Source organism: Balaenoptera physalus, assembly GCF_965194825.1.
Source record: "Balaenoptera physalus genome assembly, chromosome: 13".
Taxonomy (NCBI): Eukaryota; Metazoa; Chordata; class Mammalia; order Artiodactyla; family Balaenopteridae; genus Balaenoptera; species Balaenoptera physalus.
In genome coordinates this window covers 36822679-36836788 of record NC_138892.1, presented here as the reverse complement: position 1 = coordinate 36836788, position 14110 = coordinate 36822679, and the positions used below count along the sequence as shown (strand labels likewise).

At 36.8% G+C, this 14110-nt stretch overlaps 1 protein-coding gene across 8 annotated transcripts in view; it reads left to right on the top strand.

The window, feature by feature from the left end:
• The window catches only part of TMTC2 (transmembrane O-mannosyltransferase targeting cadherins 2), an 874097-nt gene that overhangs the window by 308765 nt on the left and 551222 nt on the right, over positions 1 to 14110 (top strand). For all 8 annotated transcript variants that reach the window (XR_014252178.1, XM_082418933.1, XM_082418934.1 and 5 more), the window contains one exon: positions 11647 to 11728. Coding sequence is in view for 7 of the 8 variants with exons in the window: in XM_082418933.1 (XP_082275059.1) it covers positions 11647 to 11728 (82 nt within the window). In the remaining variant the exon portion in view is untranslated. The remainder of the gene's footprint in view (positions 1 to 11646; positions 11729 to 14110) is intronic.

Below are 14110 nucleotides of genomic sequence, written 5' to 3'. Positions count from 1 at the left end.
CCTAAGAACTCTAAAAATGGAATTTTGAGGTTTTCTCTTCTAATTTTCAATTAAACTAAGGGGAGAAAAAAGCCCTACGCATTAATTTTTATGCCCAGTTGTGATTTATGTTTTGACTTTCTGTTTTCTTTTTCAAAACACTCAATATGTCTCATTCCCTTCTGCTGACAGGGTCACTTTCCCTCCCCTTCAGAGCCAGACTATTGACTGAGGGTATCCATTTTCTCGCTCCACTCCCCAAATTCCCCCCCACTCCTTCCGGCTTTAAGACCTATTATGCCATAGAAATACACCTTACTGAACTTACCAATGATCTCTGTGTCATTAAATCCACTGGATATTTTCAACAATTGACATAATTGACTACTTCTATCTTCTTGAAATACTCTTTCACCTTACCTCAGGCCTCTTGAGTCAACCTAACACACCACATCTTTGACAGCTCAGATGTCTCAAAGGTACCTCAGTCTCTACAGTTCTCAAAACTGAGCTCATGATCTTCCCCCCTTAATCTCGTCTTTCTTTTTCTATTATTTACCAGCTTTGTCTCAGTTTCAGAATCAGAAACCTAGAGGTCACCTTTGTGACCTCTATCTCACACCCCATCCCTCTCCTATCCATCATGTAATCCTATCTGTATTACCTAAATATCCCTTCTGTCAGTCCACTAATCTTCATCTCCATTATCAGCCCCATCACTCTCTTTTAAAAGCCTGGATTAATCTGCCTGCATCCCTTCTGTTCCCATTACAACCGTTATCCACACAACCCTCAGAGCGATATTGACAAAGCAGATAAGGACAAATTCCTTCATGTAATCTATTCGCCAGGCGGGCTCTACCCCTCCGACCTTTTCGCATGGCCCACCTCTACTCCTTCTCTCTGTCTCCCTCACCCTGGGCTCATGCAGTGTTTTTGCTACAGAGATTTTACCTTTGCTGTGTCTCTACTTCAGATACTTTTGTCTACCCTCCAACTAGATCATACAACTAGTTAATCATACACAGCTCTCAGATTGTTAGAGCAAGCAGGAGTTCTTTTGGAAACCTTTCCTGAATACTTCAACTAGTTCTCAGTGAAATGTACAGCCCTTATTTGTGTTGTACTCCTAACAGCTACAGTTTTGGACTCTTCAGGAGGGCAAGGGTTATGTCCTTATTCACCATTTTCATCCTAGCGCTTAACACAGTTCCCAATAAATATTTGTTGGATTAAGGAAATCAACAGATAAATTTAATGAACTGCTAAAAGTTCATTGTTTTAATTACAAACAGATATTTTTCTATTTAATTTGTGAGTCAAAGATAAATTCTGTGTATTATTCTGAAGTCTAAAAATAGCTGATTTTGATATTTAAAAATGATTTACATAATTTTAAAGTAAATTTTAGGATACATTTATCTGCAATTTAATTATACATTTGATCCAAACAAAATTTCTGCTTACTTCACCGCAACTTCCTTAGACATTTTAATAAAATATCGAATTCTCTTCTCATAAATTGATACTATGGATGGAGAAGAGTTGTAGTAAGATGTTGGCTTTAACTTGACTTTGACTTTAGTACAGCAGTGCAATGTAACAGCCTAAGCAATTTGCCCAGATGGAGCTTAAGATGTGGTTGTAGCCTATCAAATTAATTACCTTCCACTGAAATGTTATTACAGTGTGTGTGGATGACCTCTTTTAAGCTTGAAGGGAAAATATACAAGTGAACAGATGTAGAAAGGAAGTAAAATCTTGTTATATAACAAGAAATCTGAATAAGTTAAACACCTTCAGTTATAGAATGTTTCAGAAATTAGCTATTTGTATTTATACCTTAAAATCTAACTTTTAACTCCTAATGTCAAAGCTGTGTAGAAAGCAACATAGAATTTAATTTTTATTAATCAAATATTTTAAGTATCTATGGAAAGCAAGCTACTTATTTTAAATAGTTATTTAAAATCTTTTTCTTCTCTTTTATTGAAAACATGATTGAAATAGAAGAGTTTTTTGGTTTTGGTTTTGCCCTTTTTTTTGCTCTCCTCTTGGCATTCTTCCAAGTTTTCTTTTACTTTCTTCTCAGGGAAGGTACTAGATATCTGGTGTTCTTGCCAAGGCTTGGTCTGTGACCTTTCTGGCCAGTCTTTCTAAATTAGTCCTCCATACTCTCGTGCCCTAGCATTTCAATCAAACAGAACATACCCAATCCATCATTCACCTATCTGCGAGATATTCCGAATCTAACCACATCTCACTGTTTCCACTTCTTTCACCCTAGTCTTAGCCATGGAGTATTAATAACCTTCTACGTGGTCTCCCTGTTTTCTGTGCCCCCTACAGTCAGTTTTCCAGCCAAGATCTCCAGTGTTTTTGTAAAAATATGTGAGATCATGTTGTACCTCTATTTAAAATCCTCTGTCGTGTTCCTTCCTAGTCAAAAGAAATTCCAGGGCTTGCCTCAGCAGCATGTGCACTAAAATTGAAATGACACAGAGAGGATTAGCATGGCCCCCACGCAAGGATGACACACGTTGATGAGGTGTTCCATATTTTGTGCAGTTCCCAGAGGCTGTTTGATGCTTTGCTGGTTAACACCAAGGAAATGATATGAGTCAAAGCAACATGTGGCATCCGATGTTGAAACTGTGATTTTTTTTACTACCAAAAAAGAAAAATTAATTCCCAACTCCTTACCATGCCTACTTTGCTCTACACAGTCTGGTCGCTCCTGTCTCTCACATTCATTTCCTGTGATTCTTTGCGGCATTTACTCCCCTGCCATCATATTGGTTTTCTTGTTAGTCCCTAAAATTCCAAACTTGCCACATCTTTGCATGGTTCACTCACTCCCTTTACTTAGGTCACTTCTCCAGTGTTACCAGAGGCCTTTCTTGACCACTTTATCAGACATCATCCCACCCCAGTGTGTGTTGCTCTCTTCCCTTAGCCTGTGTTATTTTTTTTTTTTTTTGTACCAACTACTTCAGACAGACAGAGTCACCTCCTCGTGTGTGAACTATCATTTCACCACCAGAATGTGAACTGCAAAAGGGCAGGAATTTCGTCTTGATTACCAGGATCTGGAATACAGCCTGTTACATAGCAGGAGCTTAATCCATTTCTGTGGAGTGAAAGTCACATCTCTGAAGCATTCTCTTTCCCTTTTCAGTAGACTAAGTTGTTCTGTGTTCTCAGGACACTTAGTTTGACACTAACACAGCACTATTTTTTAAGTCTAATCTAGAAGTGTACTTCCCTCCCTGTCAGTCTTGAAATACCAAAGGACCAACCCTCTCATTCACCTTTGAAATCCTGCAGTAAAATGAGCCAGTGATACAGGTAGTGCTAGCCTCCTTTTTAAAATATTCTTTTTGTTTTTTAAATGTAATTAGGACATAAACAGAAACTTACAACCTGCTTGTTTCATTTAGCAACAGATCATGGAAATCTCTTGTAGTTTCAATAATTTCTACAAAATCATTTTAGTAGATACATAATATTTCACTGAAATGACATTTGGTTAACCAGGTCTATGCTGGTAGACACTGAATTTGTATAAACAATACTGCAGTGAAAATAAATAGCTACCTCTCGGTATTTACAGATATTTCCTTAGGACAAATGCCTAGAGATAGAACTGCTTGGCCAAGCTATACCTATGACTTAAGAGCTTTGATACATATCAGATTGCTCCCAGGAAGATCTTACTATCTTTTACTATGTTTTAGCTGTGTGTTAGCTGAGTGCTGGTTTTTATGAACCCTCAGGAATACTGAGTTCTATAATATTGGGGCAACTTCACTGATAGATGATTAATAACATCTCAATGTATTAATTTACATTTTCGGTAAACTGAATATTGAGTAAGTTTAATATGTTTTTACAGGGATATCGAACATTATTTTTTGGTATTTGCAAACTGCTTACTTGTGCCTATTGCTCGTGTAACATGTCTGACATTCGAGCCAGAGTCCCAGCTGCACGCGGGTGATCCATTTTAACTTCTTTGAGGGAAATTCAGTCCACTGCAGTCTTTCATCCCACTTGGTCCGCCTTTTCATTTCAGCCAGTTTTGTGGCCTCCTCCCCTTCCAAAAGTTCACCTAAATCTGGGAGGCTTAACGGTGTTCAAAAAGCTGGGAAGGAGGCTGCCCTGGGCAGCTTGGTCTGAGCAGATTTCTTCACCTTGAAGTCTGATGGCTCTGCAGTAGGACCCAGGATGGGTTTCAGAGAAGCTTTGCTCAGGTTGGGAGTTGTGGTTCTGGGGTCCAGCCTTGCTCTAGGTGTACCCCAGAGCCATGCCTCCCTGCTGAGGTCTCAACGCCTACTCTGGATGCAGCCCCTGGACACTGAGAGGGCACTCCCTGTCACCACTAGCTGCCCTCAATGTCATTTGACATGCCTTTTCCGTGAGCTTAGGCTTATGACAGTATACTCCAGGTATCTTTCAGGCAGCTTCTGCTTTGGGACGTTTAGGAAAAGAGATCAGGAAAAGGCCTGACATTTATAGAAAGTGAAACTTGAGGGACATTTCAGGGAGGAGAAACACAAACTATTATCAGTAAGCTATTTAGCCACATTCATTTTTGTTTATGGTAGCCTTATTCTGTTATATTTTAAAGCTTTCCAGAAGAAATGCTATTCTATCCCTAAAAAAAAAGAATGTCATGGTCAAGTTTTAGGCCCCTGATAATTTGATGGGAAATATTTTAGTAGTATGGAGATAAAGTATTTCATCATGAAAGTTACCACTGCCCCTGTCCCTTCACTTTGCCTCTAAGGTTATCTCTGGCTGATTATATATAATGACTTGGAGGGACTTTAGAACTAAATGGTTTGATGTAAATCATCTTGGTTAGTAAGAATTAGTTCAACTGTTAGATTTTTTTTTTAATGATATTTTTCTTGTGATGAGGAAAACCTTTTTTATCCTGAAGACACTTCACATACAAACACTGTGATGTTAAGATAGACCATGAAACAACACTTCTTCTATTTGTAAGTGGTGGTCTTCACAAATTAATTTTTCAAGGCTATTTGATTGCTTTTCCTTTTGCACTCATTAAACTATAATGCAGCTGTAAACAACACATTTACCAAACTACATATAAGCTTTTGGACCCATTTTATTGGCTGCTTCCCTTTCTTATTTCTTATCTGTGTAGATACACTCTTGAATGTGAAATGAAGATGTGATTTCATTGGTTGTGAAAAATGACTGACATTCACCATTGTCAGACTTTCCCCCAAAGTAGACACTACGTATGGGAGTGACTGCTGGATACACAGTTGCAGAAGGAGACTCTTTACACTAAACTTACAGCAGCCTCTAAATATGAGTAGGGCCACCTAAGGGAAATCCTCTGGTTTGTTCTTTATATTATTCTAACTGGTGTTCCTACCAATGCTGAAGACACAGGTAGTCCCTTATTAGGATATAAATATTTGGTTGAGAATCAGGCTAGTTCTGAGGAACACTTTTTATAGTTTTATAGACCTTGGTTCATGTGACAGTTTCCAGAAGTAAAGTGTAGACATCACTGCTTTATTCATAGCTCTGTAGTTTACTGAAAACATGTAACCATGTGAACTAAATAACTAAGGAGTAACTATTTGCTATTAAGTTGTATACAAGAAAATAGTGGTAGCCTGTTCAGTTGTTGACTGGTAATTATATTTATAGAACACTTGGATGGCTATAGATGAAAAAGTAAAGTCTTATGGGAGTAATCTAGTTTAGAGGACAAGATTAGTACACTAATTATATTATATATTTATATATATATTTACAATGCAATGCAACAATGCAAAGTCTTGATGTTTTCAGGTCATTCAATAAAATAGCAGTTCTGAGCTGTGGCATCAAAACACACTGTGTGTAGGGTGGTAGATATAATGAGTGATTTGTTACCAAAAATAGGTACAAAATTTGGTATATGGTTAACTTTTAAAAATAAGACAATTCAAGCTGAAGCCATTAATAGTATAAAATTTTCTCATGTTTAATACTACTGAGTTCTTCCTTGAGTAGGAGCTCCAGGTTTGGGGTGTGTGTGTGTGTAAATATATAAGTATCTGTTTTTATATTTCTTCACTTTGTAGTTGGAAAAAACGTTGATCAACCCTCAGAAGAGAAACTGTTTGCCTTGTATACCCGCTCAGGTGGGCACCTCTTTCTGAACAGGCGCAGTAGCATACAGTTTAATTAGAAAACAAAATAAATGTGCTGAAAACTAATCTTATGCTGTTGAACAGGCTATCTAAACTTTACTGAATATTTATCTTACATGTGTATGTTTTATTGCTGCCAGTCAGAAGAGGACCTGACCAAGCCTAGTCCTGATTGAGGATGCCTTTTTTCATGAGTTTAAATGATATTAATCTTGAATCTGTTTTTAATATTCAGTAGAGTGCTACAAATATTATACGAATATAAGGATAAGTATATTGATAATCTCAAATCCCTAACCCCTAGTTACTCATGCAGCCCTTGCCAGGAATATGTCTCTGCACTGGTTCCATTCAGTTCTCCTCTTTTCTCATCTTTCTAGCTCTTTCCCTTCATCCCATAGTCATTTATGCTGCCTCAGATCCAACCAGTTAATTCTTCATATCAGCACTAATACGCTAACTGCAGAGAATGTCTAATCTAGAATTGTTCAAAGTTCTGATGGTAAAATTTCTAAAGTATTTGCCAAGTATTCCTATAGGTCTGTTTGATATTGACTTTCTAATCTTTTGCACTGTCAGTTGCTCTTTGCTTCCGCATACTGGGTTTTTGCTGTTTTAACTGACTTCTGCGTGAATACACCAAATTGTTATATACAAGCTGTAAATACTTTCCGAGAATTACAGTTTGCAAATTTGAAATTCTACTTGCCAACCACCTTAGTTTATAATGAAAGCCCTTGGTCTAGTATTGTAGGGTTCAAGTTGTGTGACTCCAGTGTGATAGTAATGACTCTAAAAAAATAATCATATAAGCACAATTAAAAGAAAAGGGAAATTACTGGGAGTTGGAGCCATCACAGAGGGCTTTATAAAAACGTGGGCTTTCAACCAAGCCTTGAAGCATAAAATATATATGAATGAATGAAAAAAAAAAAGAATAACATTACAGACCAGAAGAAATAATTAAGGAAGAACATAGGAGCTACAGTTAAGGTACATAAGGAAATTGGCCTGATAAGGTACAGGAATTTATCCAAGAAGATTTGAACTAGATTGTGAAATATTTTGAAAATTAGACTGGTTATTAAATAAAATGAGTGGAAACAGGGTGCTATTAAAATATTTTTGAGCAATGGCATAACATGAAAACAGTTCTGTTTAAGTATTATTAAGCTGGTAAAATGAAGTTCAGTGAGTCAGGAAATCTGAAATCTATTGTAACATTCAAGATGTGAGCCAGAGGTTTCCCTGGTGGTGCAGTGGTTAAGAATCCGCCTGCCAATGCTGGGGACACAGGTTCGAGCCCTGGTCCAGGAAGATCCCACATGCCACAGAGCAACTAAGCCCGTGCGCCACAGCTACTGAGCCTGCACTCTAGAGCCTGCGTGCCACAACTACTGAAGCCCGTGCGCCTAGAGCCAGTGCTCCGCAACAAGAGAAGCCACCTTGATGAGAAGCCCCCGCACCGCAACAGAGTAGCCCCTGTTCACCGCAACTAAAGAAAGCCTGCATGCAGCCATGAAGACCCAAAAATAAAATAAATAAATTTATTTTTTTAAAAAAAGAATATTTAAAAAAAAGATGTGAGCCAGAAGAGCCTTTTATTTGGGGGAGGGGGAGGTATTGCGAATGAGAGACATTTTATAGGAAAATCGTGAAATTTAGTTTCTACCATGACATAAAATTCTGCAAAGGATTTTTGAATTTTGGTAATTAGGAACCAGACAGTGGCATTCAAGGTGGAAAGAATAAAATTTTTTTGAGGAGATAGATGGAAGAAAAATCAAAGAATGTCAGCGCTCTCTATGCCAGGTCCGAAGCTAGTTATTTCCCTTTGACTTATGATTTTAGCAACCCCTCAAAATTGGTATTATGTTCATTTTTCCAAATGAGAAAGAAGAGACTAAGAGTCACACAGCTAAATAAGTAGAAGCAGCAAGATTCAAACACAGGCTAGTCTGGCTCTGGGCTGGTTCTCTCAATGAGAATTGAAGAAATTCATTGTTAGCCCTCAGTGCTCTATGACTGATCCCCTTGCTTATTGGGTTATTTGTTTGCTATGTGCCTCCTGCAACTAGCACTTGCAAGCGAAAAGTCTGTGTTGTTCAGTTATATGGTTATATCCCCAGTACTTAGAACAGCGCAAGGCGTTCGATACAAGTTTTTTAACCTACAAAAACAAGTGAACACGCAAATAAGTCATAGCTCTGGCAGCGGAAACCCAACCTCTCCACTCACATTTCCCTTATTTGTCACAGCTGACCACAGCCCCTTTTTCTTCGTTTTCTCAGCCACCACCTGTGTCCAAACATCCCAACCAATATACAAAATGAGTAACGATGCTTGATGTGAGAAGTTCATATAACCAGAGGCTACTCCGTAACGCTTGCTTGTAGAAAATGCTGACATAATCTAAAAGACTCCAAGAAAAACCTGCTGAGCCATGATGTTTTTCTTCTCCACTTTCTTAACTGCTACCCCTCTATAACAATAATAGTGAAAAGAGCCTGATTAAACATAGTGTGACCTCCTTACCACCCTTCCTAGGACCCAGTGATGTGTGTGTTTGGTTGGCTTATGCATCTGCTTGAATTAATTTTTTTTAATGCATTTTAAAATTTTATTTATTTATTTGTTTTTGGCTGTGTTGGGTCTTCGTTTCTGTGCGAGGTCTTTCTCCAGTTACGGTGAGTGGGGGCCACTCTTCATCGCGGTGCGCGGGCCTCTCACTATCGCGGCCTCTCTTGTTGCTGAGCACGGGCTCCAGACGCGCAGGCTCAGTAGTTGTGGCTCACGGGCCTAGTTGCTCCGTGGCATGTGGGATCTTCCCAGACCAGGGCTCGAACCCGTGTCCCCTGCATTGGCAGGCAGGCTCTCAACCACTTTGCCACCAGGGAAGCCCCTTGAATTAATTTTATATAGTGTCCTGAGAATTTTATTTTCCTCATAATTTGGCACTTGACCAAATAGTGGTCAAAGTAGAAAAATGGGTCTTTGCATGATGGTTTGATACTTCCCCCAAAAAAGAATGTTCTGACCTTTGATGTATTTGTTTTGTATCTAGGAGGTGGTGGGACTCACTGTCTTTAATAACCTGGTTCATTTGAGTAACCTGAGACTACTGGCCTTTGAGTTCTGATTTATTTTTTAAAGCTATATACTGTTGCTTTGCCAGTGGACTACACATAAGAATTTTACTACGCTGTTTACTGTGACATTGATAAATGAGCCACTTTCTTCTCTTCTGTCCTTAAAACTTAAGTGGAAGAAAGTTCACAGACCCTTTTATATTTTTGCATATAATATTTGTACAGACTCTTTACCAATGATAGTTTTCATTTTGCATCTTTCTTTTATCATCTTCTGCAAGTTCTTTGTACATTATTTTCCAGCGGTGATTTAAAGGCTAAGCATGTGTTTTGAGGCTGTGTGTATAATAAAACGTATTCTTTGTCATTCAGAACTCTGCATTCTATTGCATACTATATACGTATATGTATATATATATCTACATGTAAATAATAGTTAACATTTATTATAAACTCAGAATATGCCTATGTACTGTACTAGCTACTTCATGTGTATCCTTTCAGATAATTCAGTAATCTTATGAAATAGATTTTATTATCCTCATTAAAAAATAATAGACTTTATTTTTAGAGCAGTTTTAGGTTTACAAAAAATATATTGAGCAAAAGGTACAGAAATGGCATATACTCTCCCACCCTCCTATACAGCTTCTCTGGTTGTATCAACTTGAGCTCATGTTGTACATGTTGCAATTAATAAGCTAATACTGATACATTATTATTAATTAAAGGCCATAGTTTACATAAGGGTTCACTCTTTGTGTTGTATATTCTATGGGTTTTGAAAAATGTATAATGACATGTATCTGCCATTACAGTATCATGCAGAATAGTTTCATTGCCCTAAAAATCCTCTGTTGTCCACCTGCCCTCTTTTTTGTAACAGAGAAAATTATAACTAGGAGATGAAATTATTTTCCAAGGTTCACGTAGCTACGTAAGTGTGAGAGCTGCTCGGCCTCCTGGCATCTGTGCTCTTAACTGCATGATCATTTAGTGAATCCTAACTGGGTAAGATTCTTGCTAATTCTTACTAACTTCATCAAAGTGTGATATGTGTAGCAAGTATTTTGCCTGTGCTTTCCTTTGAACTTAAAGTGCTGTGAGAAATATCGCAGGAGATTTTTAATTTTTAATTATTGGAAATTTGACAAGCCTTGTGAATTAAAGAGGAGTTATTGACTGGAGTAGCATTAGTAAAAGGAAAGAGGGCAACAGAGTGAATTTTTTAAGTGAACGAATAAAAAGGAGAAGTCATATGGAGAAATGAGTCAAAGTTGCATGAAATTTAGAATATTAGCTTAACTATACACCTCTATCTTTGGAAGAATTGTCTCCTTAAAAGTGATTTTAAAAAATATATGTGAAGGGGAAAGAACAACATCACCTGAAGTTTATGTGGTAGATAGCGTTTAAATTAGAAGGAACAGACAGATAAGATTGTTTCTCTTGACTCTAGACCCACAGCTTCTGGATACCACCCTGTGCCTTGCTTCTACCCAGTTAGCATAGATCTTCATTTTAACCTTGCAGGACGAGACAGAACTGTTTTAGGAAAGGTCTTCTTTGGGCTGTTTTCCTACCTTGAGTCACCCCTTTTTGTTACTCTAGAGTCAATTTTGGTGCAGAAGCTATAGCACAGCAAAGAATGTCTAGTTTTAGAATCTGCCTGGATTATGATATTATTTCATGAAAAATCAGTTTGTTGCATATAAGCCTTTGCCCCTACTTTTTGCTTATTTTTTTTTCTGAGGATTATGGTAATGTTTACTTAAAACTGTAGCTAGGGAGAATATCTAGCTTTAGATTAAATCCTGATTTAGCAGTATTGTAGTCCTGAATGACAGTAGCAAGGATAAGCAGTAGTTGCTTGAGAGTCAACAAATTGTGACTTAGTTTCTTCCTATATAAAGTGAACATTAAAAATAAATAAATAAATAGAATAAAGTGAACATTAAGACAAAATCATCTCAAAGCTAACATAGTCATCATTCCTTATAAGGAAGAATGAATAAATGAATGAAGAGAAACAGATCAAAGGGAGAAAATAAAATAGAAAATGAAAATATGTTTCCCACCATTCCTGAAAACTCTCTTATCCTTTTGGTTTCCGTGAAACCATTTTTTCCCTTTTTTCTCTTGCTCTCCTGGTCTCTTCTCTTTGACGTCTTTAATGAACTCACTCTCACTGTCTCTTCTAATCTTGATGTTTCCCAGGATTCTGACCTCAGTCTTCTCTCTCAACATATTCTCTTTGATCATCCTCGTTTAGATAAAAACAAAACACTGTTTTTTGATGAGGATTACTAAGTAGACATTAGTCTACTTCATTTGGGCCCAGGAGGTGAAGAATCCCTCATGATCCGCTGCTGAATCATCCATTTTCTCTGTTTTTCAAGGGTCGTAAGAGTGAGGCTGAAAAATTCTTCTTGAAGGCTATTGAGCTGGACCCCACCAAAGGAAACTGTTACATGCATTATGGTGAGTGGTTGATAGTTTTTTTTCCATGTCCCCCATGTTTACAGTGAATGTTGATATGAGATTTAGGTTGTGCTGGCAAAGAACATTTTGAGAGGACATTGACTTTGCTGTTGTAGATGTAGCCTCATGCTATAGTCTTGCCTTCTTGTTCAAAGCAGTCACGTTAACAAGGGCTATGCCTTATGTTTACTTTTAGTAATTTTCATAGGACTTCAGTGGGGCAAGGTATTTTCACAGTTGTTGTTTCTTTTTTTTTCAAGTTCAGTTTGGAGTTTAAATGAGGTCTCGTCAGAAAATCATCTTGCTCCTTGCCTGATGCATGGTATATAATTAAAATATTAGCTCTCTTTTCATTCTAAATGATAATGTATTGCTCACTGAATGTATCATTTTGAAATTTTAGAGGCTTACATTTTGGCCTCAGAGTCTTGCTTTCTGGAAGATATGGAGTTACCCCAGCCTGTACTCTAAATGCCTGAGATTGGGGTCAAGGATAAAAACTATAAAGGCTGTAAAGGATGTGTCTCTCACTTGGTTTATCTTAATCAGTCTGGAATGAAGTTACATGACAACTCTGTCACACTCCATGCTGTCATTAGTAGTGAGTCATGTGTTCAGTGAGGCGAAGTATATAGCTGGTTTGGTGTCGGGTAAGATGTGCTGATTTCTACCATATTTGCGTTTGGACTGGCTTTCAAGGAGCCTAAAAGCATTTACTTTTGCTGATCCCTTGGAAAATAAAAACACATTTTTGACCACTGTTGGCTTTGATGTGTTTGTTTTATCAAGTAGTAAACTTAAAGATGGATGGAAATGAAAAATCTTGGGAAAATAAAGCTAATATGCTTGTATAATATTAAATTTCTTCTTCCATTTCCCAACTAGTAAAAATAGATCAGTGACAGGCTATGAGTGTGGAAAATGGAAATAAAAAAATGGAGGATACACTTAACCAACCACTGGTCCATTTGTTTATATTGTATGTATATGTTTATAAAGCTAGGGTTGTGATACTTTATCTTTCCAGCATAACATAGCATGTAATTTCACACAACTTATTGCATCACCACTCCTGATTTTGTTTCACAATGCAGTTTTATTGCCATGTTAAAAATAGTAGTCAACTAATTTAAGTTTGCTGCAGAATTTAGTTTACTTCCTCAGGTTTTCTTATATGAAGTATTTTAAATTAGGATTTTCTCATGCATATTATTTTGGATGCCCCTACTGAGCTAAAGTAATTCCCTGATTATTTTCTATGAGTGCTAAAGGACCTCTGGTCATTTTATGAAATAGGAATTTTTTATCCTGTCTTGGTGCTTGCATTTTCTGTACCTCAAACTAATCCTACTTACTGCATCTTCTAAGCTTGTTTCCCATAATTTTATTATATGCTTTAGATTTTTCACATTCAGTTCCTTTAAACTTCATCATTGCTTCATCTGAAATGCCACTGAAAAAAGTCACTATTTATTAATTTTAAGAGATAGCCCCCTTATTTATTATTCTGACTTGTCTGTCTTTACCCACTTCTATCTTTTTATTTATTATTGTTTTTTATATTACAGTATTCTCCTGAAAATAATTTTTTTTCCAGTGGTAGTAATAAGGAGTATTACTCCAATGAGAAATTTTGGGATTTAGTTTTAACAGAAAGTGAAACAGATTCTTTATTGTGTATGTTATTTGGAAAACAGTGATAGATGTTCTGTAAATGCATGTGTAAAACTGATTCTTCTTAGTACTCTTGGGTTATTTTAATTTTTTGGCATATACCTATTATTAGAAGTACATTTATTTTCTAAGGGAGGAATGAGTGCATAATTCAATATATTTTTATGAAATAGTTTCAGTATTTTTTCCCCACTCTGGAATAGGAAATGGAAAGGACTGAAGATGAGGCATCAAAAAGTAGTAATTAAGGCAAAATAACCTACAAACAGACAGGAAGCCCAAAGCTGAGGGCCTCATATTCCTATCTCACTGTGCTCAGGTTATTTAAAAATGTACATTTAAAGGAATATTAATGATTTTTATTTGGAAAAAGTCTGCTTCAAATGACTAAAATTTAGAACTGAAAAGTTCTTTTAAAATTATCTAATATAACCCCTGTTGTACAAATAAGTAGATTGAAACCAGGAGAGATGAAGTTGATTTGCCCAAGTTAGCTGTAAGTAACTAAATTTTGGGTCCCTTGATAACCATCATTGCTTTTTCTTCTATAATATGTATTCTATTTCTTTCACAACATTGTAGATAGAGAGACAGACAAGTAGGTAGATAGGTGGCTGGGTAGGTAGATAGATATTTTTGATTAGTCAGCCCTTCTGTGCAGTTTTAGAATGTCGAATTCATATAAATCATGACTTAGCTTAAAATTCT